The 26,183-nt window shown below is 35.0% G+C and overlaps 3 protein-coding genes across 3 annotated transcripts in view; 2 read left to right on the forward strand and 1 right to left on the reverse strand.

The window, feature by feature from the left end:
• LOC108368473 (uncharacterized) overlaps positions 1-26,183 on the forward strand; it is a 44,445-nt gene that overhangs the window by 1,463 nt on the left and 16,799 nt on the right. The gene's annotated exons all lie outside the window — the stretch shown is intronic.
• LOC108368474 (tafazzin, phospholipid-lysophospholipid transacylase) lies at positions 1,385-20,516 on the reverse strand. The gene is made up of 3 exons (XM_017623322.1): positions 20,239-20,516; positions 3,215-3,377; positions 1,385-1,456 (listed from the first exon to the last, which is right to left on the reverse strand). The coding sequence occupies exons 1-3, from the start codon at positions 20,359-20,361 to the stop codon at positions 1,437-1,439; spliced, it is 306 nt and encodes a 101-aa protein (XP_017478811.1). The 5' UTR covers positions 20,362-20,516; the 3' UTR covers positions 1,385-1,436.
• On the forward strand, positions 25,427-26,121 carry mRpL18 (mitochondrial ribosomal protein L18). Its single transcript, XM_017623320.1, has one exon. It carries the CDS (start codon positions 25,488-25,490, stop codon positions 26,070-26,072), a length of 585 nt encoding a protein of 194 aa, XP_017478809.1. The 5' UTR covers positions 25,427-25,487; the 3' UTR covers positions 26,073-26,121.

Here is a 26,183-nt window from a genome sequence, read left to right on the forward strand (position 1 = left end):
ATGCCAAAAGTGAAATAAAGCTGTATTATATGTCAATAATGTCCATGGATTTTACTGTACTTTCGAAAAGGTAATTCTATTGTCTAAGGACGATAAGAAATAGAGTCCATGGACGTTATTTCCGCTGCGCCTTATTTCACGTCAACGTAAAGCTTGCATGATTTTTAACATTTCTGACATTAATTCACTTTTCAATTGTGTATTAAAGTCAATGACATTATTTATACAATTCTTCTGACATTATTTCACTTTTGGCCTGTGTATCTATGACATTGACATTAATTCACTTTTCAAATATGTATTAATGTCAATGACATTTATTCCATTGACATTATCGCATATCACCTGATTTGCGAGAAAATTACACTACGCTACAAGATGAAGACACAGAAGTTAAAGTCATGCTACGAATAGTTTAAATATCTTAATACAGAGAGCTGATTAAATACTAAAATTGCTAATAATTCCTTTTTTTCTTATTTATTTAGTAGAGAAAAATGGTTTTCCATATCAAATATAACTGTAGTAATGAGAATGAACTTCTTTTAAATGCGCTGCAAGAGCGAAATTTTCATCATCAATATCTTTTAAAAGCGAGCTAGCCTTGCGAAATCCGGTTTGGGGTTTGTTACCCTAGATCAGTTCAATCGAACTGAGTTGAATCGTAATTTTTAAGATAATTTTTTTCCGCGCGTTTGTTAAAATATATTAGACTTGTTTGAAATAGAAGAGGATAACGCTATATCATCAAATCTTAATTTGGTTCGTTCCTTCGGCCAAAGAGTACTTGTCTTCTAGTTTTAGAGTTCCGAAGGTGTAATGGTGAAAACCCCAGGGACCTAATTGAAAGATAACGTGATGCTTTTTTCGTAGAACATAAAAGAATGATATGCAACCATTTTTGCATACTTAACTAAACAACATATACATTGATTCCCGATAAAATAGGGCCACGACGTTTTGACAACTTTGGAAATTTTTTTTCATATAATAATAGATTGACGTTTACATAATATGTTTGTGTTTGGTTGAGCCATCTCCGAACGGCAATGGTTTTAATGAAAAGCTTTTTCGAGGTAAAAATACACTCGGAGGTTCGCCATTCCCTGCCGAGGGGCGATTGGTGTTAGAAATAACTTTTGCTAATTTTAGATATTGCTCGGACCAGGAATTGATGTATGATGTCACTTAAAAACCCGTTGATTTTTTACATTTTTTTTCTGAAGTGGCACAGTGGGACGTCCCCATATATTCTGCGGCCAAAAGTAGTAACCGTACAACAAATTCGCTGAAATTCCATATATAATCTATTCTATACTTAAAAATGAAGAAATGTGGAGAATGGTATAAGTCGACGCAGTGAAACGCACATACCTCTTGTATGCGAAAATTATAAATGTTATCCCTTTTTAATAAATTCATAGTATATGCCAATTTTAACCAGGGAAGCATAAATCTGAAAGAACGTCAAAATCAGTTAATATTATCGTCCACCAACTTAAAAAATAGGAGAAAATGCTAAAATATTATATTTTGATGAGATTTGGTGTACCCTGCCCGTTTTACGCCAATTTGTTTTTTTTTTTGGAAGGCAATGAAGAGTTTATCACTATGGCACCGAGCCTCCTACAAAATTCTTTTGGCTCTAAGTACTAAATTTAATAAATTTTGGGGAAATTTAACAAACACATTTATTTTATTTCTAAAGCAGTTCCCTTTTCTTGCATTTAAAACTGACTAACCGAAAACATTTACCATATCTATATACCAAAGTATATGAAAGGTATGTTTTTGCACTGGAACCCACTTTTGGCATCGAAAACGAATCTCGTCCAGAGAGGCGTCCACTTTTGGCTGATTGCTGAATCAGATTCATACATTAACAAGACATAAATATCTACCCCTGCCTCCATTTCCATTTCCATTTCCATTTTTTATAACGTCCTATTTATTTTATGTACACAGCAGATGGGTATTTATATACAAAATCGACTACGGAACTTTATTTTCTGCTACGATTTCTCACGTCATTTACTACGTTTTAGGCTAGCTATAGTTCTAACCCTGATGTGCAGGCTAGACGCTTTTAAGGTCGTACATATTTATAGCGTCACATCTTTTTTCTGCTTAGCCGTGCCTAATCTTGTTGGCAAAAATTTGGTCTCTAATGTGTAGCTCTTGTTTATGTTTTTATTGTTGAAGTGTTTCGTTGCATCACCAAAATAACCTAACCCAACAAAAACCATAGTAAAGCTAAATAAGCACACTGAATATTCATTTCGGGGCGCTTGAACTTTTTGCCTTCTCTTCTTCTGAACGTTACTTTTTCGTTCTCGTTTGCTTCCATATACTAGGTCATTTTTCATGGACGCTGCAGTGTGAACTTGGTGCGACTTATAGTTAAGAAACTCAGTCATTATTTAGTATAGCAAATCACGAAGGCCATCGAACAAACTACATACTTATACTCAAAAAATTAATGTACAAAGGTACCTATATATGTATGTATGTTTAAATTTGCATATTGATACAGCACACATGTTTTTAATGTAAATCGTATTAATTTTGCCTACATACATGTTTGCATAGCGTCTGTCCATGGCTCACATTTGCGTGATTATTTCGAAACTGTTTATTTCGCAGTTGAACTGAATAGGAAGTGTGCCATTAAAAATGACAAAGTACAATTAGGTGCGTACGTACTTAAAATGAGGAAAGAAATAAATGATTTGATAGGTACATTTTTAATCAATTAACCGGGGGTCAATTAAGCGGGGAATACTTTATAAGCTAAATGTATGCGCAGAAGTAAGTATACTGTGATGTAAAATATATCTCGCGCTAATAAACGGGAAGTGCTTGTAAGTGGCGAGTATAGTATATCGAAATAGTTTCGGTACGATTTGGTTATAAAAACACAATTGTAGTTGTTTTATTCTTACTTAAAGGGGAATAATTTTATTCGGTGTGCTTAAGTGCCGGGAAATACTGTACTGTATACTTAAACCTTTTTTTTATAAAATGTACGTTCGGGTTTTGAGTCTTTCACTTTTCACTTCCAAAGGAAATCCCAAGGCGAATTTATACAAGGTGGTGTTGATGGCGAATTTCGATTTTAGTGTTAACTAAATAAGTGCTTTAAAACAACTTTTATAGTAATTGAAAATCACATAACTCCTATTATTTTTCATTCATTACTTTTATAGCCACTTACCCAGCACGAACTTGGCAAACAATCCCACCGCTGTAATGGCAATTTGACTAAAAATATACCATAAGCCTGAAGGACACCGCAAACGAGAGAATATCCAATCAATGTTATATCCCATGGCGAGTTGCTGCTGTGGTCGGGGCTCTTGCTGAGGATGAACGTGAAACTGGCGCAGCGCGGAGGCGATGATGGGCGCGATATTGTTTATTTTTTATTTATTTTTTGTTGTTGGTGATGAGTTTGGGATGATTGAAGAAATAATAGGAAAACACAGTAAAATTAACAAATGATGAATTAAAGAATTGCTTTCGCGGGTTTTATTTGCATTTATAGTTTGTTTTTTTTTTCAAAAAGCACTTAAAATCATGACGTAATAATAAAAATAATAATTCCACCATAACTTAAAATCAATCAGTACCGGAAAAACTATCTATTAATGTATATACATAAGTTGTTGCTCTTAATTTGTTGCACAAACGAAAAATGCAAAAAATTACGTCTTGCACAACGTCAACGTAACGCGGGCGAATGCTTACAATTGCTTGACAAAATAAATGCGCGTAATATTTTTTACAAATATAGAATTTTTTCTGACAATTTCACAAGGACTTTTATAGCAGAAAATTCGTTGAATATATTTTTTTATTATTCTACATGCTAAAGTACACAGTTATTTAATTGTACCGTATTTTAAATACTACACGCATCACGCGCCTACTCATACTTAGGGCCGTTTTCTCAAATAGGTTTTAAAATTTATCTTCCCTTTAAACACAGATTTTGTTATGAAAAAAGTGCATGTTTTGTCTACTTATCCTTATCGGGCTCACGCCTTTCATAATATTGTCATTTTAAGCAACCTTCTACTTTTCAGAGCAACCATCTCCCCTGACAAAGCATCAAAGGGCAGAGGATGGGCCGTTTGGCCTTATTGGAGTGCAATATTTAAAGAAACGAAAACAGAATTTTCCTCTTCAGCTAAGTTTTCAAAAGAATCGGTGTTGCTGTATGGCGCGGGTGTACCTTTAGTTAACCTCTACAACATATGTAGGTGGGCAATATTTGCTCGCGAGCAACGCCAGCGCCGCAGTTCGTTTACGTATAGGCCCGTTTACACGCAACTTTAGCGTTGCGTTGGCGTTGGCGTCGCTTCGACAGCTGACTATGACTACATGCAGTTATAAGAAATTCTCCACATGACCAAAGTTGGGCAAAGCCAACGCCAACACAACGCAGAAAGATGGCCAACTCTCAACTTTTCGCGTGCGTCGTTCGTCAGTCAGCTGTCCAAATAATCAAAATTATGTGATTTAATTTTCCTTTTTAAACCAAATGCGGGCAAGAAATATAGTTTTTAATGAAATTATTGATTTAAGATTTTGATTTATCTGCCGCTAGTACGTTAATTTAGTGACCAAAGTATTCTCTGCTAAGCGTTCATTGTAGCAAGCATAGGCGTTATTCGCGCTGCTGTCAAAGCGACGCCATCGCAAACGCAACGCCAAGGTTGTATGTGGACCAGCGTTGCTACTAACAATTTTTTCCGCTACCAATTTTCTTCCCAAATCCGACCAAACTTGTTTACAACCTTCCAAATATATTTCAATTACAAAAAAGCATTCTGAAAGCATACAATTCATTTATTTAATTCTGTATCAATGACAAAATTTTTTTTATTGATAAATTTAAGCTTTTTCACCAATAAGAGACGTATTTGCCGCAATAAGAGAGAGGCCGAAGTGCGTGAGTGCGAAGAGCTTGAAACGCGGGCCGACAGGAAAACGCCCGAAAATTTTACGAAAGAGTTAGGCGACTTACGGAAGGTTTTAAGACCAGGGCGACTCTTGCAAGAACAACAATGGCGTACAGTGACAGTTGTCCAAAACGTACTTAAATTATGGAGGGAACACTTTTCCACCCTACTGACTTGTAGCGGCGCTGAAAGCTGTAGCTGTTTGCTACCAAACGGGGTTTCAGACAGGGTGACTTCCTTTCATGTGATTTCTTTCATCTGATGGATAAGATAATAAGTGCTTCAGAACTGAACCGCTCAGGAATAATTTTTTACAAGAGCGTGCAATCGCTGGCGTACGCCGCACTAAGGGGTATTTGAGACAAAAAACCGGTCAAAATTATTTAGGGGCCTATATTATCTCAAAATACAATAAAAAACAATATATAATCAATATTTTGCATTTATCAATAAAAAATACATAAAAAAAGGGAAAAAATTTTAAAGTAAAATTTTTTGAAAAGTTGATTTTATTCGGAGTCAATGCCATCCAATTCGCTGTTAACATCCGAATACTCTTCATCATCATCAATATCTTCAACAGTATTGTCGTCCGACCTATTTAAGTTCGTTGCAGCAATCAAAATGGTGTTTGCCTCGGCGGAAAATGGCAAGATTTTCTTTTTATTTTTTGGCCGACTCGAGCTGAGAGAGGATCGGATGTTAAAAGTAATCTATTTAAAATGTCTCTGTTGCACTTAGTCCTCGGNGAGAGAGGATCGGATGTTAAAAGTAATCTATTTAAAATGTCTCTGTTGCATTTAGTCCTCGGAAATTTTCTTGCAAAGTCTACCCGATATTTGCGAATATGCTTATTTCGCGCCTCAGCGGCTTCCTCGGACAATTGTCCAATTGGCAGAATTGCTTCTGCCATCACTTGCGATCCGTGCATCAGAATTTTGTGGACTGTAGGCGACATTGGATGCCATCCGTACAATTCCACATACAGTTTGGCAGTGTCTTGGGCATAATCCTAAAATTTTTGGTGATCAACCTCATGGCCACTTGAGATTACCTCAAGAATCACTTTAAACTTATTGATTGATTCCAAGTTGATGCCCGCCTGGACGTATTCCCATCATTGCTGTTTCCAAAGCCAGCTTTAGGAACATCAACAAGTAGACTTATTTCTTCTCTGAGAGATTTCCGTAATTTCTATTTTGTTTCTTTAACAATCCTTTTCTCTTCCTGTGTACTGAGAGCCCAAACTTTAGGGCTTCTTTTTTAACAGCACCTTTCTCTAGTTTGTTCAAATCCTTTGATGTCTGGCCGCATATATAACATCGCATAGTTGATGCAGTTTCCGTTGCGGAGTTGCAGACCTTTCCGTCTACCATTGTCAGCAAAATATTGTGACTGATTTTCACTGATATTTCACTGTCTACAGTTTCCTTCAGATTTTTAGCGTTATTTTCAATGTATTATAAAAGAAAAAATTTAAGCAAAAAGAATATTTTTTTAAAAATTTTGTCTTTGACTAAAAAAAAATTTAAAAAGGTTGGGGTGGGTCGCGGGGGAGATTTTATTTTTCATTCAGATAGGCAAAGGTTCAAACTTTATTATCACATTTTAAATGTAAGGCGACAAAGCCCGACAAATAAACAAAAACACTATTGTTTTAAACTTTTGTTAAAAATAACATGTTTTTAAGAAGGAAATTTTCAACATAAGTCTAAATGCGGAACTTTGACGAGAAATTAACTGTAACATATTTTTATACAAAGCACATACCTTGAACATCCATATTCAGTACGAATTTTTCTGGTAATTCACCATACGAAGAGACATTAACACAGAGAAACATGTAAAATAATCAAAAGCGCCGACAACAAAGACACGCGTTACACACAAAGGCTAGGTTCCGACTGATTTTGTGGCCAGACGCAGTGAAACTCGCGGGTTTGGGGGCGGTGAACCGGTTATGGTACTTATTTAAACATGCATTGTTTGTGTAATTTTATGAATTTTAGAAAAACCACTTTTGACCGGTTTTTTGCCTCAAATACCCCTTAGTGCGCCGATGACATCGACATCATCGGTATCAAAAACCGCGAAATCTGTTCTGCCTTTTCCAAGTTAGATAAGGAAGCAAAGCGAATGGGTCAGGTGGTCAACGAGGACAAGACGAAGTATCTCCTCTCATCAAACAAACAATCAGGCCATTAGCGTCTTGGCACCCACGTCACTGTTGACAGTTATAATTTCGCGAAAGTGGAGAATCACTCTTGCCAACAAGTGGTACTTTGGACTGAATAGGCAATCCAGGAGTAAAGTCCTCTCTCGACGTACGAAAACCACGCTCTATAAGTCACTCATCATGTCCGTGCTGGTATATGGCGCAGAAGCATGAACAACATCCGATGTGGCAACTCTTGGAGTATTCGAGAGAGGATTTACGGACCTTTACGCGTTGGCGACGGCGAGTACCGCAGACGATGAAATCATGAGCTGTATGATTTTTACAATGACATAGACATAGTGCAGCGAATGAAAATACAGCGGCTCCGCTGGCTTGGCCATGACTTTCGAATGGACACCGACGCTGCAGCTCTGAAAGTATTCAACTCGGAACCCGCTGGTGGTGGCAGAGGAAGAGGGAGGCCCCCACTGCGATGGAAAGAAGGACTTGGCTTTACTTGGCATTTCCAATTGGCGTCAGTTGGCACAGATTAGAAACGACTGGCGTGCTTTGTTGAACTCGGCCAAAATCGCTCAAGTGGTTACAGTGCCAATAAGAAGATAATACGTTAAAATCCGTTCCATTTTGTTATCCGGATTATGCGTATATTAAAAAAATCCGGATTGAACTCTGTTTATATAAATCCATATTTCATCAAAACACTAAAACAGTTTTGTAGTAAATTTAACTATAAGTATTGCACTACTAATGAAGTACCTAATAGGGGGCAGCCACAAAATCAAATATTCATTAATGAAATATTGATGTGAGCGTATTTTCCTTTTTATTTACACAGTTTAAAATGGTCTTTAAACATCCCGAGCCGTTTTATTTTATCTCAACCAGCATGCGTGAGAACAATGTCAACTGATAACGAGAGCTTGCAGGCGCAAACATTGAAACGTCACACTTTCCTGATACCACAGAGGGAGTTCAGCATACGCATGTTACTTATACAACACCAATATCTATGTACATTAGGGCTGTGCAATTATTCGATTACTCGACCTAGGTGGTTAATCAGTTTTCCGGTTAATCAATTACTCGATTAATTAAAATTTTGATTACTCGAAACGATGATTAATCGAGTTACTTGATATATGATTACTTAAAAAAATTGATTTTGCTCGTTAAATGAGTTTGCTTTGGCAAATGCTTTTTTTTTCTTTTTCACATTCTGTACATGAAAAAATTATTTTTGCAAACAGAAACGTTGTTTTCAAAGTATCAAGGAACTTCAACTGCTTTATATGTAAACAGTACTTTGAAATGTTGATTACTCATTTTACTCATAATGTTGATTACTCATAAATCAAATTACTCATATATTTTTGTTTTTGGTTAATCAAAATCTTGGTTATTCGAGTAATTGAACTGTTGAGTAATCATAATTTCCAATTAATCGAATAATTGAGTTATCTACATTATGATTAATTAAAATTTAGAATAATCAATTAATCGCACAGCCCTAATGTACATACATACTTAGGTGTATATGAATATACATATTTATAATGTCCATTCGCGCTCTCGAGTGCTAAACGAACTTGACAACATACATAACTCTGCATTTTAAACATACATATGTATGTATGTACGTTTTTTTTCTGTCGACGAAAATTTTATATTTTTTCGCTTCTATTTCGTTGTCACTTCAATAAATTTTATAACATTTTAATGTAACTTACCGCTTTTAAGTAGCAAAATCATGCGCCATTCTCATAACTAAGCGTAAAAATTTAAGGAATTAATTTCGGTAGCTTTCCTGCTGCGGCCGTCCCTGCCTCAGCTGCCGTTGTGGATGTCTTCACCCGATCGTTGTCGTTGTCTTCGAAAGTGCGCTACTCTTTTCATTACTAATTATAGCACAGAATTTTTAATATTTTCGAACGAAATTTTCTCGTTGTTTATGAATAAGAAGTATTATTAAAAATATGTTAAAATAACTTGGGGTTTCAGGAATTTTTTGTGCTACAGCAGCTATATAATAACAAAATCTTGTTCTTGTTTTTTTCACCACAACTTTTCTTTCTTTGCAACTATTTTACTTGAAATTCCTATTATTTTTCACGCGATTCATTACACAAACATGCGCGCGTTCTAATGTTCGTTCAACCGGTTGGACCTAGCAACAATCACTGGCAGTCAAATGCCAGCAAAGCAGACAGTAAGTAGCTGCTAGCGCGAACTAGTTAAAATCTCTTAAAAGAGCGAGCCACCCAACGGGTGTGCTTTGGTGCTCCGAAGAGCAGTTTCATTGTGGCCAGTCAGCTGTTGATACTAGCGCACACACTTCAGCGCTGCACATTTTATGTTATCACTTAGCGTCTCCGCAATGGCAGGGGTGACAACTCTCAAGCTACCCCCAAAAGCATGCTAGCGTCTGGCACCATTAATCGAAAACAACTATCATTCAAAAGTTGTAGAGCTTTTTTTTGTGTTAAGAAGGTATCGTATACGCCGTGGGCCGTTAAGAACTACACTGGCGGCAGAAAATTATCTACAAAAGTACCATGATTCAATAATAAAAGGTTTCTCACTAGTGACATTAGAGTTTTTACACTCCCTTACAGAAGGTTGTACACTAGGGTGGTCCAAAAAAAGTAAAGTCGGAAATTTAATGCTCTCACCCGCTAGGATTGTTCTATACCGAAAAAAAGTATACCCCTGTTTTTTTATTTTAAAATCAAAATATATTTAGAGATATTTTCAAATTTACCGTTATTCAGCTTAAAACAAACAGTTTTTTTATTATACGTGTATTTATTTGTTGGATCTGCTTATTTTACTATTAAGCCCAACAACAAGTTTAAAAATCTTACGTCTAATTTACAATAATATACATAGCTCAAACCCTGGGGTTGAGCTTTGCGGTTTAACGTTACTCAACGAAAGGCTGGTAGATCTCTTCTTCGCAGGCGTGTTATATTTGTTGTGTTGCACAGGCCACTAGCCAGAGGATTTGGGTGGTTACGCAGTTTTATTTTATATTTTTCTCTGCTGCTGTCGATTACAGGTTTAACCATCGGTATAACAAGATCCCTATGTATATTTTCATTGCGGACATACCACGGTGCTCCCGTTAAGGCCCTTAGCGTTTTAGATTGGAATCTTGGGATCCTGTCTATGTTGGTTGCACAGGTAACCCCACAGTTGAATACCAGACATCCAACAAGAAGTAGTATCTTACGAACCAATTTAACAATCTTAAAATGAGATACGTCAAATCAAAGCTAATAAAATTCGCCATAAACCATATATACATCACTTTCCGATAGGACTGTTAACTTCTGACAAATTAATAAACCATTCCAACTTTAACAGAAGAAAAATTAAAAAAATAACAAATTTTTGCATTTGTGCAGAGCAAGCTTTATTCTGTTACAAAAAAAAATAAAGTTACTAATGAAGAAAATCGATGGATAAATAAAGAAGTAACGTGTTGTCAAATGTAAATTCGCAAATATTTTTCGTATGAAATATGAGCAGAAAAGCGTGTTACTCAGGTCTACGTGGCGTATGAGCAACTTTCTTTCCTGCTTATTTTTCATAGAAAAAAATCGTTGCGTATTTTCATTTGGCCACTCATTATTTCTTTACCTATCCATCGATTTTCTTCACTGGTAACTTAATTTTTTTTTGTAACAGAACAGATTTTAGCACAAATGCAAAAATTTGGCATAAAGCCTGTTATTTTTCAAAATTGTCTTCTGTTATAGTTCGATTTTTTTTTCATTAAAAGTTAAAAAAAACTGGAATGATTAATTAATTTGTCAGAAACTATAAGTCATATCGGAAAGTGGTTTATACATGTTTTATGAAGAGTTTTATTGGCTTTCAATTGCCGTATTTCATAAGATATACGTGAATAAGTGGAACCAATTTTTGTTTTAAGCTGAATAACGGTAAATTTAAAATATCTCGAAAAGTTAGCCATAGAATAAACAATTAACTCGATTTTCGGAATCAGGGAGCAATTCAATATAGGAATTGGATAGTGGCATCCATTGAACATTTTTGCTGTAAGCCAGTGTAATCATTCAATAATCTATTCACTTATTTATGTACATATGTACATAAATATGTATTAAAAATAGCATATCGCCTATGCATATATATCATTGCAGTACTTTGTTCCATAGTCTTTTTCTTATTCAATGATAAAAAAATAGTTGCTTCGAAAACACTTTTTTTAATTGTACTCATAGTAGCAAAAATATGCAGCTTCTGCTAACTATGAAGGTGTTGTATGGAATACAATTTGTTAATAAACAGTAACCGTAGATTTTTAATGATAAAAGTATTTTTGTAACGTAAACAATTTAACAATCCAGTGAAAAGAACCCGAAGGATTTAGGAATTCAGCGATTAATTCAAAAATAATCGAAACAATACTTACAGTAACGACATTTTAGCATTCTTTGGTTATTTCCCTTTCATTTATTTAATGTTTTTTTTATTTTTTTATGAAAGTATAGCTCGTTATGTAACAAAAACCATGTTAGTGAAAATTTCAAACTTTTTCTTTAAACATTCTGAGTATGCAGTTTTGTAGCCCATTCAATTTTATTTTAATGAAGTGCAAATTTTAAGTAACTAGGACTTACTATTGATTTTTGGAAAAATTTTTGTGGAAAATTCGGGAACAAAAAATTGTCAAAAATCAACATTTACCTAGCTACTTCAAACTTGCGCTTTATTATACTAAAATTTAAAAAACTGCGTACTCAAAAAACTTCTAAAAAATCTGAATAAACAGTTCCAAGTTTTGAAGAAAATTTGTTGAAACTGCGGAAAAATTAAAAAAATCGGCTAAGAATCGGCCAAAAACGGCCGCTGCCGACGCCACTTAATCGATCGGACTCTACAAAGGACTGCCAAACTGACAAACGGTTGTAATACCAAATAAGAAGAAGAATTAGGTTAAAAAAGGAATCATTTTCTTGACAGCTGAATTTAATTCTTGCTCTGTATTTCTATTCTTATTTTTGCTTGAAACTCAATGTTAATGAAATAGCTGTGAAAAGCTTTTTAAATTAAACTAGAATCGCTGGTTTTAGTTACATAAACATGAAAAATGAGAATATTTTACTATGTAAAAACACTTTCTTGGCAAACTGTATATCACCGTTTAAAGTAAAAAACCGCGTGTGTGAGGTTGCCAAGATTTTGTAGGATAGTAAAGCTAGTCCTATTTCAAAACAGTTTTCTCTTTCATACCTAATTATCCCTTCTTTTTATTATATATAAGTATCGATATTTAAGTATAAATGGATAAGGGATTCCGGTGAGCAAATATCTTTTTTGGCACAAATGTCAGTTACGAGGTTTTGCAGAACGACGAATCGCGGTGTTGTACTTTAAACGACGATATGTAGAGTGGTTGATTTGTCTGGTGCAGCTGCGACGGCGTTGGCAGCTGGTGTAACCATTGCGGGGGCGAACGTGGCGATTGGGGCTGAGGCGGCGTGTATAACCACTGGTTCCGCAGCGGCGTTTGAGAGACTTACCAAAGGTGCAGCGGTGTTAGCAGTAACCGCAGGCGATGAGACTACCGGAGCTGTAGATGTGGCGGGCCTTGATGGTACGCTTGAAGCGATGGCATTGGCTGTGGCCGTAGCAGCCGTCGATGAAGTTCTGGCGGGTTGGGCAGTAGACATCGTCAACAGGGCTGCAGCGGCATTGGCTGAGGATGTGCTCATATTGCTCGAACTTTGTGTTAATTCCCTTGTTGCTTCTTGCTGTAGGCAACTACTGCGTCTCGGCGGAGTATACTGAGTTGGCATTCCAAACGCTTTATAATAGTTTCAGGTTCTGGTTCACAGTTAGGCTACCGCTGGCTACGGCTTCGCACATCAACCGTTATGTCGCTGGCCGCGACAACTTGCTATTACAAATGCACAAAATATTGTCCGATATAAAGCACTGCGAAATAAAGCTGTAGCGTCGTGAAATTAAAGGCGATGAAATATAATAGTGCCGGATGGCCTGGTAACAACTATTTATTTCTAAAGAAAAATGTGTGGAAATTTAACATATGTGGAAAAATTAAATAACATTAGAATGCAAGCTAAAAGGTACTCACCGCAGTTTGCGCCCTTCTTCTTCTATGTTCACGACACTACTGAATTTTGAATTCGAGAGCGCAGCGAATAGACAAAGGGAAGGTTGCAAATAGCGATGAGCTTACAGCGATTATGATGGACGAAAATAGGGATGGGCGTTTTGTTACAGGATCCACAATTTGAATTTTGAGAAATTGTTATCAATTTCGAAATTAGTAACGACGAAAACCTCCAGTTTTTCAATGGACGGCTGTGATTTAAACTCAGAACAGTAAATCAAATATCAGCCAGCTGTTCAATTTAAACGCAGTTTACGTGAGCTAAATTTAAACTGCCACTGAAAAACTGGCCCTACTTTTCATTGAAATCTGTCAAAAGCATATGGAGAACAATTTTTGTCGCCCCAGATTCTCGATTAGTCCTTATGTGCGGCATTGAAAATTCATTCTTAATACATACAAGAGTGTGGTGTAGATATTATAATCATAATCAAGGTGACATGTGTAAAATCATACCCAACTTACAATCGTTTTCATGTTTATTTAACAATAACGTGATTACACTAAACTTTAAAGATTCACTTATTTTTTTTGTGCATTGCCATAGCTAGGTTCTATTTAATCGTTTCTCTAAGGATATTTTTATGACAAACCAAATAGGACTTACAATTTTTCAAAGAGTTTAGTTATAAAGTCAGAAATATTTGTCAAGTTCGCAGATATGTAAATCACTTCCTCCAATTTTTCAGTGCGAGATCTAAAACTATCCCGACACAGAATTAAATTCATCAGCTGATTGAGTATGTTAGAAATATTATTTCATTTATAGAAAAGGGCACTATACTTTTCTTTACAGTAAAAAGTGAGTCCGATATATCAAACGTGCTTAAATAAGATTTAAAATCTTGACACAAAAAAAGGAACTATTCGTTTAAATCAAAATTTGAAATTGTCTTGATACTCGAGAGGAAACTTTAAAGTTTACTTCAGCCGGAAGGGCCGGGCTATTAATCAAACCTGTCATTAATTTAACGTTAAATATTATACCTAGCAGCTCTCTGTAACCTGCAAATGCAGGCAGATTAATGAGCTTTAGACGGCTAGTGTAAGATTATAGATTGTTAAAATCACGCAATTAAAAAGTAAGAATTGGGTTTAAATATGTATGATTATTAATGAAAAATCGATTATCTCGTGAGTTACGGACTAAAACAACTTTCAAACTGGAAGAAACTGATAATCGTAATCTGGAAAATTTTTTGACCCACATAAAATACTTAAGTAAATGCGATCTACTTAAGAAGACTTGTGTAGAAAGTGTTTCCGCATCTGGATCTGGTTCGGGTCTAGTGCATATCGACTGGTTAGGATTACATCTCTTTTGCATGAAAAAAAAACAAGTTAAGTTAACACACCGGTGCCATAGGAATTGGAAATTAATTAATTAAGCGCAGCCGAACGAGCAACAGAAGGGAGGGTTCCCACGAACACAATGGAAGGACCAAGTACAGAAGGACGTGTCTGCACTTGGGATGAATAACTGCCATAAATCCGCAAAAGGCTAGACCGAATCCCAATGTTTGGCCGATGCCGATGCTGATTCCTTAAAAACTACCTACTACTTCATTCAAGAACAAATGTTTTTGATAACCTTTTATAATAACAAAAGAAAAACATAAACAAATAACACTGGACGACAAATTTTAGTTTGGTTTTTGTTCTCCAGACGCCACTATCCAATTTCTATGTAGAATTGCTCGGTGATTCCGAAAATCGAGTTAATTCTTTCTTTATTTTTGGATACGTTTTCCAGATATTTTCAAATTTACCGTTATTCAGCTTAAAACAAACAGTTTTTTTATTATACGTGTATTTATTTGTTGGATCTGCTTATTTTACTATTAAGCCCAACAACAAGTTTAAAAATCTTACGTCTAATTTACAATAATATACATAGCTCAAACCCTGGGGTTGAGCTTTGCGGTTTAACGTTACTCAACGAAAGGCTGGTAGATCTCTTCTTCGCAGGCGTGTTATATTTGTTGTGTTGCACAGGCCACTAGCCAGAGGATTTGGGTGGTTACGCAGTTTTATTTTATATTTTTCTCTGCTGCTGTCGATTACAGGTTTAACCATCGGTATAACAAGATCCCTATGTATATTTTCATTGCGGACATACCACGGTGCTCCCGTTAAGGCCCTTAGCGTTTTAGATTGGAATCTTGGGATCCTGTCTATGTTGGTTGCACAGGTAACCCCACAGTTGAATACCAGACATCCAACAAGAAGTAGTATCTTACGAACCAATTTAACAATCTTAAAATGAGATACGTCAAATCAAAGCTAATAAAATTCGCCATAAACCATATATACATCACTTTCCGATAGGACTGTTAACTTCTGACAAATTAATAAACCATTCCAACTTTAACAGAAGAAAAATTAAAAAAATAACAAATTTTTGCATTTGTGCAGAGCAAGCTTTATTCTGTTACAAAAAAAAATAAAGTTACTAATGAAGAAAATCGATGGATAAATAAAGAAGTAACGTGTTGTCAAATGTAAATTCGCAAATATTTTTCGTATGAAATATGAGCAGAAAAGCGTGTTACTCAGGTCTACGTGGCGTATGAGCAACTTTCTTTCCTGCTTATTTTTCATAGAAAAAAATCGTTGCGTATTTTCATTTGGCCACTCATTATTTCTTTACCTATCCATCGATTTTCTTCACTGGTAACTTAATTTTTTTTTGTAACAGAACAGATTTTAGCACAAATGCAAAAATTTGGCATAAAGCCTGTTATTTTTCAAAATTGTCTTCTGTTATAGTTCGATTTTTTTTTCATTAAAAGTTAAAAAAAACTGGAATGATTAATTAATTTGTCAGAAACTATAAGTCATATCGGAAAGTGGTTTATACATGTTTTATGAAGAGTTTTATTGGCTTTCAATTGCCGTATTTCATAAGATATACGTGAATAAGTGGAACCAATTTTTGTTTTAAGCTGAATAACGGTAAATTTAAAATATCTCGAAAAGTTAGCCATAGAATAAACAATTAACTCGATTTTCGGAATCAGGGAGCAATTCAATATAGGAATTGGATAGTGGCATCCATTGAACATTTTTGCTGTAAGCCAGTGTAATCATTCAATAATCTATTCACTTATTTATGTACATATGTACATAAATATGTATTAAAAATAGCATATCGCCTATGCATATATATCATTGCAGTACTTTGTTCCATAGTCTTTTTCTTATTCAATGATAAAAAAATAGTTGCTTCGAAAACACTTTTTTTAATTGTACTCATAGTAGCAAAAATATGCAGCTTCTGCTAACTATGAAGGTGTTGTATGGAATACAATTTGTTAATAAACAGTAACCGTAGATTTTTAATGATAAAAGTATTTTTGTAACGTAAACAATTTAACAATCCAGTGAAAAGAACCCGAAGGATTTAGGAATTCAGCGATTAATTCAAAAATAATCGAAACAATACTTACAGTAACGACATTTTAGCATTCTTTGGTTATTTCCCTTTCATTTATTTAATGTTTTTTTTATTTTTTTATGAAAGTATAGCTCGTTATGTAACAAAAACCATGTTAGTAAAAATTTCAAACTTTTTCTTTAAACATTCTGAGTATGCAGTTTTGTAGCCCATTCAATTTTATTTTAATGAAGTGCAAATTTTAAGTAACTAGGACTTACTATTGATTTTTGGAAAAATTTTTGTGGAAAATGCGGGAACAAAAAATTGTCAAAAATCAACATTTACCTAGCTACTTCAAACTTGCGCTTTATTATACTAAAATTTAAAAAACTGCGTACTCAAAAAACTTCTAAAAAATCTGAATAAACAGTTTCAAGTTTTGAAGAAAATTTGTTGATACTGCGGAAAAATTTAAAAAATCGGCTAAGAATCGGCCAAAAACGGCCGATGCCGACGCCAATTAATCGATCGGACTCTACAAAGGACTGCCAAACTGACAAACGGTTGTAATACCAAATAAGAAGAAGAATTAGGTTAAAAAAGGAATCATTTTCTTGACAGCTGAATTTAATTCTTGCTCTGTATTTCTATTCTTATTTTTGCTTGAAACTCAATGTTAATGAAATAGCTGTGAAAAGCTTTTTAAATTAAACTAGAATCGCTGGTTTTAGTTACATAAACATGAAAAATGAGAATATTTTACTATGTAAAAACACTTTCTTGGCAAACTGTATATCACCGTTTAAAGTAAAAAACCGCGTGTGTGAGGTTGCCAAGATTTTGTAGGATAGTAAAGCTAGTCCTATTTCAAAACAGTTTTCTCTTTCATACCTAATTATCCCTTCTTTTTATTATATATAAGTATCGATATTTAAGTATAAATGGATAAGGGATTCCGGTGAGCAAATATCTTTTTTGGCACAAATGTCAGTTACGAGGTTTTGCAGAACGACGAATCGCGGTGTTGTACTTTAAACGACGATATGTATGTACATTAGAGTGGTCCAAAATAATAAAGTCGGAATTTTAATGCCGCCACCCCCTAGGATTGTTCTGAAACGAAAATAATTTATTTTGAAATCAAAAAATATTTAGAGAGTGCTCACAGCGGTCAAAGTTTTCCATGTATTTTATATGGCGAAAAAACAAATTTTCTTAAAAATGGCATAAAACTCTTGAAAATCAATATTATTCAATCGTAAAACTGTGGTTCTCTTCAGGAGACTTCAAATATTGATATCCAATTGTTTATTTAACCATTTTTTATGATTAAAGATTTTTTATTGGTCCCCCCATTGCATTTTCAAGGACCCATAAAATATAGTCACCATGAAAAAATTGTTAAAGGAACAATTGGGTATTATTACCGGGAATCTCCTGAAGATAAGCAAAGTTTTCCGATCGAAAAATATTGATTTTCAAGAATTCTACACTATTTCTACGAAAAGTTGTTTTTCCCCCATATAAAATACATTAAAAACTTTGAGCGCTTTGAGCACACCCTAATCTTTTGTTTATTTCAAAATAAAAAATAGGGGTATAATTTTTTTTGGTATAGAAAAATCCTAGGGGCTGGCGGCATTAAAAATGCGACCTTATTTTTTTTACATACATTTTTGGACCACTTTAATGTACATATGTATATAAATTTGAATATATCAATAAATATAAATTTGAATATATCAATGGTCCTCTGCAATAGCGACTTAATTCAAATTTCAAATAAAATAATATAAAAAATAATGTAATAGTAAAAAAAAAATATTTTTTTAAAACAAGCTTATATTTAACATATAACAAAAGATTGTTTGACAAGAAAATTTTTGTAACAACTGTGCTAAAGTTAATAAAATAAAATAAGTTAAGCTTTCGTTAAAGTTACTAAAAGCCATATAGTGAAAGCAGTTACTCAAACTCTAATGAAACTACTAACAATTTGTACTGATTTACTTCGTTTTTAAGAAAGTTTGTCGTTTATAGCTATGTAAGTCGTATGAACGCGCCCAATGTGTCACGAATTAGGATCATAATCAGAAACAAATCGGTGTCTTATTTGATTTACTTAAGCATTCAGCTCAAGTCCCAACCACACACCCGGTAGGTGGTCTACAGAAATTCGTATAGAAATATCACAAGGTTAACAGCTGATTCATTCAAACTAATTTCCGGTATGTTATCTTACCAAAGAATTCCCAATAGAATAGCTCTGATCCAGTACTCCATGAACTTACAGGATTTTACACGAACTTGCAGGAAGTTGCAGGAAAAATGTTCCCGTACTCCGAAATCCTCCAAAATCCTGTAAATGAGAGCGACTTTTGGAGAGTTGTGTAGAGAATGAAGTTGCAAGATTTTACCCGAACTTTTTCTTCACTGGTTGACGTTTTTACAGGAAAAATGGTTTTTTGTTCCCGTACTTTTTGTTGTTACTCACTTTTTACTCTCACTTCAGAGAGTAATTTTGCTGTTTGACAGTTTTACAGGATTTTTCACGAAAAGTATTGGATCAGAGCTAATATATCATACCAGTGCCTAAACTTATACCAGAGTATGCTGAAAATTTGAAGTCTTTAGCTTGTCGGGAAGTTAGTTTAAAATCGATTGGAAATTTCCGCGGCATGACCAAGTTAAATAAAAGCTGTAAAAATTAACACACTTACTATCCAATCCTTATTATTGAAAGTAGTAAAGATTACTAAAGTATGTAGTAAGGATTAGACATGGATTAGACCAGAATTAAAGACATTAGCCACTTAACAGTAGCAAGGCTCTTTATTTTTTAAATTGTGTCATTATTGCAGAGGGCCATCGATATGTATGTTCATACATACATATGTGCATAAGTTCGCTTAAGCCATTTAAAAAATCGATTACAAATTGTAGATTGAAGCAAATATTTTTGTTCTTATACATTTTTACGTTCATTCGTTTTCAATGGCAAAACACAAATCTACCCATTTCAGAATCCTCCTTTCATAGGGTTNTTACGTTCATTCGTTTTCAATGGCAAAACACAAATCTACCCATTTCAGAACTTTCCTTTCATAGCGNTAGCAAGGCTCTTTATTTTTTAAATTGTGTCATTATTGCAGAGGGCCATCGATATGTATGTTCATACATACATATGTGCATAAGTTCGCTTAAGCCATTTAAAAAATCGATTACAAATTGTAGATTGAAGCAAATATTTTTGTTCTTATACATTTTTACGTTCATTCGTTTTCAATGGCAAAACACAAATCTACCCATTTCAGAATCCTCCTTTCATAGGGTTTTTTTTTTCGGCCCTCAGGTCATTCCAAGTAATTGCTTATGTGCGCCTTTGCCCCAGGAAAAAAATTGACCATGAAAATTACATACACGATTTCAAACGTTCATAACATTTTGGCATTCAATGCTTTCAGATAATTGTTACAAGGGTCTCACTATATAATTGGAAATTTTAATCTAAATATACTTTTGGGTGCATTTAGCACACACCACATTAACTTACCCGTTTTGAAGAAGTTGGGTATCCAGCAGTGCATGGTTTCTGAATTCTCGCTAATACCACGTAGCTTTCCCGAACCAGGAGGCTAACACGGCCGCATAATCCTGACCTAGCTACAGACAACATCGTGCCGATTGATATATTTCGAATATTAAGCCGTTAAAATCTCCAGGTAATACTATCAGGTAATTTGGATTGGCACAGCAACGTCCAGTACGAAAGCCTGCTTACTGTTGAGGTGCCTAACAAATTACTTAAAATGTCTTTTGGGACGACGCATGACTAAAATTAGGAAAGAAACAAACACGAATTATTTATAAGGTTAATTTGACACTTCGTTTTGTATATATAATTCATAGGTTTATTTTTGCAATGCCTTTGTAAATATTTATTATTATTTATGAGTTAAATTGACATTTNCCAGCAGTGCATGGTTTCTGAATTCTCGCTAATACCACGTAGCTTTCCCGAACCAGGAGGCTAACACGGCCGCATAATCCTGACCTAGCTACAGACAACATCGTGCCGATTGATATATTTCGAATATTAAGCCGTTAAAATCTCCAGGTAATACTATCAGGTAATTTGGATTGGCACAGCAACGTCCAGTACGAAAGCCTGCTTACTGTTGAGGTGCCTAACAAATTACTTAAAGTCTTTTGGGACGACGCATGACTAAAATTAGGAAAGAAACAAACACGAATTATTTATAAGGTTAATTTGACACTTCGTTTTGTATATATAATTCATAGGTTTATTTTTGCAATGCCTTTGTAAATATTTATTATTATTTATGAGTTAAATTGACGTTTTGTATTTATAATTCGTAGGTTCATTTTTATTAATGATTCATTGTGAACGTGTCGGTGAATAGTGTTGCCATGTCACTGTAATGTTCGCTAGTGGACGATAAAACACTCGATATCTGGAAATATTAAAGTGCGTTTACACATTAATATAATCTGAATCAATCAATCGGTCCAATCTCGGATTATTAGCTGGCTTGTGGTTATATGTATTAAAGCTTAAGGAAAACTTGAATTTCTGCTCGGCATAAGTGTCATATAGCAGCAGGTGAAATAAAACAAGTAAAGAAGTCTAAGGGCCGGTTGTTCAATGTCTGATTAGCACAAATCGGAGGTAGAAGCTCCGGTTAAGCACAACTACTGCTTTATCGATCACATGTTACATGCATGATGTCGAAATCGTCGATAGTGTAGTGGTAGTGATAACCAGACATTGAACAACCGGCCCTAAGTTTGGGCGGAGCCGAACATTAGATAACCGGCGCAATTATTAAATAGTTTTTTCCATCTTTCCGAATACTACTGCTACATGGTAAGCAGGGATGGTTTTATTCCTTTTTCAAACATCTTCGACAAAACAACAGACATGGACACTCCGAACACACCACAAAGTACCACCAGGACAAAAATCACCGACTTTTACCTAGCTGCAGGCAAAAACCATACAGAGACAACATAACGGATGTTAATATCGAGACAGCGAACCTACCAACCTATTACCTGCTTCTGAAATAAAAAAGGACACCATGGCATTTCTAATAATTAGTCATCGACGAAAATCACATTACATAAGATAAATGAACATAAATTAAGGACAAAAACTCGAACCATACAGAACGAAAAATGACACTGAAGATGGCACAATGCCGAAACCGGTTTGTCTGCCAACCAAATTGGCAAGGGATGACGGAAATTCGTTCCAAAATAAATCATCTTCGATAAACTTGCATAGTTATATGTGGTCGATATCATGCCCATTTTCCAAAATTCCATAAAAATATTACTTCTTTTCAAGGGTATGTTGTTAGTATCAATTTTGTCTAAATTAGCGTCCTTAAATTTCGAAATATCGTAGTTTCAAGCATTTCTGAATTTTACCGTTATATAAAAAGTGGGTGGAATTTTAGTCCGATTTCAATCATTTTCAGTGTTTTGCTTTTACGTAGCAAGCACAATAATCGTTCCGAGTTTGGTACAAATTGTTCAAACGGTTACCGTGATACACACATGTGGTCATAAGTGGCGGAGTCACGCCCGTTTTCCAAAATTTTATTATACACGTATTTTGTGCTAAAGAATTATTGCAAACATCAATTTTAAATAAATTAGCTTCGGTATTTACTGATTTATCGAAGATTTCGTATTTCTCCAAATTACCTTTATATGGGATTTGAGCGAAGTTATAGTCCGATTTTTTAATGTTTCAGCCATTTGATTGTTGCACCAACGCCAATAAACGTACCAAGTTTGGAGGAAATTGGTGCAGCGGTTACCGAGATATACATATGTAATCATAAGTGGGCATGGCTACGCCCATTTTCCAAAAATTTATAATAATCTTATTTTCGTACCTTAGACTATGTTCAAACAAGCACCTTATTGGCAATTAAGAACCTTTTCACCAATTTAGCCCTTAATTGTTACACAATTTATCAAACGAAAATTCAAATTATTAATTGCCAATTAATAATTATAATTAATTGGCAATCAATTGGTTTCTAGGCAATCCTGCTAGGTATGTTTAATTTTGACTTGGAGGTATGTTTATTGAACAAAGAGCAATCAGCTGTTTGTTTGTGGTCCTCTTTTACAGCTGATATTCCATCAGGGATGAATTATAAAATTGCACCTAATTTACGAAAACTTTACCTTAAAGTAGGTGTTGCGTTTGCAAACAAAAATCAGCTGTTCCCTAAGGCCGCGTACTTGGGGCTTACACAAGTCAATTTTTCAGATACAATAGCAAAACATTCAAATTTTTTTACTAATTTATTCCCACTTCTCTTGATGTCTTCATCACTGTCTCTGGCTTTTCGAAGAGAGTTTATTGTCTAGATGCCTACTTTACTCAAACAATGTGTATAAATTAAGTTTGCAAATACCTAACTCACTGTTTATTCGATGGCGAAAAATTCTTTTTTAATATTTCCTGATTAAAAAAAGGCAATAATATGACCATCGAAAAGGAAAATAAGGTTAAAAATGGCAACGTCTTGATTATAAGAAGGCAATAAGATGACCATTGAAAAATAAAATTAACCTAAGAATGGCAGCGTCTTGCGCTTATTTGCAAATAGTACCACTAATCAATACTTATTTGCGTGATTTAGTTATTTGCAAATAAAAAATTAACTCAGCGTTTATACGGCAAAGTTTACCATTTTGCAAATTGTTATTTGCAAGTAATGCGTGCGTATAAACGTAGTAATACCATGTTCTGACCGACATCGAAAACATGTTTTCGTTGCTAAAACTGGTTTTCAACCTAAAACGTGTGTTTTCGTCCATGTAAAATCTGTGAAACGAAAACCAGTTTTCGCTGNCATGTAAAATCTGTCAAACGAAAACCAGTTTTCGCTGAAAACTACTTGAAAACTCACGTTCCACTCATTCCAATCGGTGTCTTAACTAGTTTTTTCTATTATTTATCGAAGTGGAAGTCATATTTTCTCATCTTTAATACGCTATTTCGTATTTATTGTTAATTGGCTGGCCAAACTAAAATAAGAATGAAAAAAGGAGGTTGCTAATGAGAAGAAAATGCGGGAAAAGCATTTTGGTTTTGTTTTTGTGTAGCATAATTGCAATCAGAGGATGTAAGAAATGTCAACGAAAACACTAACAGCCGGTGTGAACAGCCTTCAGCCCCCAATTCCAAAACTCATTTTCAAAGTGTTTCCGTTGTCGGTCAGAACATGGTATAACAGGCGCCTTTAAGCGAGTTTTAACTAGAAATGAAACGATACCATGCAGGCATCGATACTTTTACTTGAAAGTAGTATCGAAAAAAAGTATCGATGCCTGAAACATACCGGACCTAAAGTATCGATACCTACTCGTATCAGTACTCATTGTGTATTCCGTATTAAGTTAAATTAATTTTTTTTAAATCATAAGTTAATCATCCTCTGGGAATCATAATCGCTGCCAATTAAGTTGATAAAAGCACAGGGTGATTCATATTAGGCATAAAGAGGAACAGATTTCGGAACAAAATTTTTTCAAAAATATCGATCCCAAAATTACTTGGTATTGAAAGAAAAGTATCGAGTATGTACTTGTATTTTCTCGTATGGTTTCATCTCTAGTTTTAATTTTACAAACACGGCAAGGAAAAATTTAGTTTTAGCCATGTCTGGACATTTCCAACCTCTTCGATCCTCACGGGTGTTGCGCAAAATCAAAGAAATTAGCAAACCAACTGGTGAGCCTGTAGTAATTAACCGTAATCCCCGCAACCTGGAACGGCTGCGTATTGCACATAAGCCCAACGGATATTTTTTGGAAAAACCTGGCCGCTCGTTTTGGCATAAGTTAGAACTCAGCATAAGTGGGCGATATGTTACCGCGGAAGTAAGANAAACGAAAACCAGTTTTCGCTGAAAACTACTTGAAAACTCACGTTCCACTCATTCCAATCGGTGTCTTAACTAGTTTTTTCGATTATTTATCGAAGTGGAAGTCATATTTTCTCATCTTTAATACGCTATTTCGTATTTATTGTTAATTGGCTGGCCAAACTAAAATAAGAATGAAAAAAGGAGGTTGCTAATGAGAAGAAAATGCGGGAAAAGCATTTTGGTTTTGTTTTTGTGTAGCAAAATTGCAATCAGAAGATGTATNAATGAGAAGAAAATGCGGGAAAAGCATTTTGGTTTTGTTTTTGTGTAGCATAATTGCAATCAGAGGATGTAAGAAATGTCAACGAAAACACTAACAGCCGGTGTGAACAGCCTTCAGCCCACAATTCCAAAACTCATTTTCAAAGTGTTTCCGTTGTCGGTCAGAACATGGTATAACAGGCGCCTATAAGCGAGTTGTAACTAGAAATGAAACGATACCATGCAGGCATCGATACTTTTACTTGAAAGTAGTATCGAAAAAAAGTATCGATGCCTGAAACATACCGGACCTAAAGTATCGATACCTACTCGTATCAGTACTCATTGTGTATTCCGTATTAAGTTAAATTAATTTTTTTTAAATCACAAGTTAATCATCCTCTGGGAATCATAATTGCTGCCAATTAAGTTGATAAAAGCACAGGGTGATTCATATTAGGCATAAAGAGGAACAGATTTCGGAACAAAATTTTTTCAAAAATATCGATCCCAAAATTACTTGGTATTGAAAGAAAAGTATCGAGTATGTACTTGTATTTTCTCGTATGGTTTCATCTCTAGTTTTAATTTTACAAACACGGCAAGGAAAAATTTAGTTTTAGCCATGTCTGGACATTTCCAACCTCTTCGATCCTCACGGGTGTTGCGCAAAATCAAAGAAATTAGCAAACCAACTGGTGAGCCTGTAGTAATTAACCGTAATCCCCGCAACCTGGAACGGCTGCGTATTGCACATAAGCCCAACGGATATTTTTTGGAAAAACCTGGCCGCTCGTTTTGGCATAAGTTAGAACTCAGCATAAGTGGGCGATATGTTACCGCGGAAGTAAGACACTTCGAGAACGGACCCATTATCGGCGCTAGTACGTCGGAATGGGCGATTAAGAAACATTTATACAAAACGTCTGACACTCCTGCCTTTGTAAATCTTGCTCGTGTGCTGGCAATGAGGTGCCTACAATCTGGTATTACCGAAATGGCCTGCAATATCAATGCGGTTGCTGGCGGTAAGGTGGACAAATTCCTAAAAACTTTAGAAGAAAACGGGGTAAAGTTACAGGAACCTGAACGCTTTGTCGCACCATTGCCATGGGATGCTGTGCGACATGAGAAACCGTGGGAAGTGTTGGAAGATCATTTAAAATCCAATCAACAGCCAAAGAAAGATGTGACAACAGAGAAAGAATAGATTATTTACAGTTTTTGTTAGCAATAAATTGTTAATTTTATTTTAACTGGATGTATGTTTTTAATTCATCGGCAACACATTTTCCAAAACAATGGACCAAAACCTCTCAAA

Source organism: Rhagoletis zephyria, unplaced genomic scaffold (assembly GCF_001687245.7).
Source record: "Rhagoletis zephyria isolate East Lansing unplaced genomic scaffold, Rhagoletis_zephyria_1.1 Rzeph_scaffold_03138, whole genome shotgun sequence".
In the NCBI taxonomy this organism is placed as follows: Eukaryota; Metazoa; Arthropoda; class Insecta; order Diptera; family Tephritidae; genus Rhagoletis; species Rhagoletis zephyria.

Coding starts and splice junctions, on each gene's coding strand:
- mRpL18 (XM_017623320.1), top strand. CDS start 25,488: ATGTCTGGACATTTCCAACCTCTTCGATCCTCACGGGTGTTGCGCAAA.
- LOC108368474 (XM_017623322.1), bottom strand. CDS start 20,361: ATGTTGTCTGTAGCTAGGTCAGGATTATGCGGCCGTGTTAGCCTCCTG. Junction 3,378..20,238: donor ACCCAACTTCTTCAAAACGG/GTAAGTTAATGT, acceptor GCGCTGCGCCAG/TTTCACGTTCATCCTCAGCA. Junction 1,457..3,214: donor GTTTGCCAAGTTCGTGCTGG/GTAAGTGGCTAT, acceptor ACGTTCTTTCAG/ATTTATGCTTCCCTGGTTAA.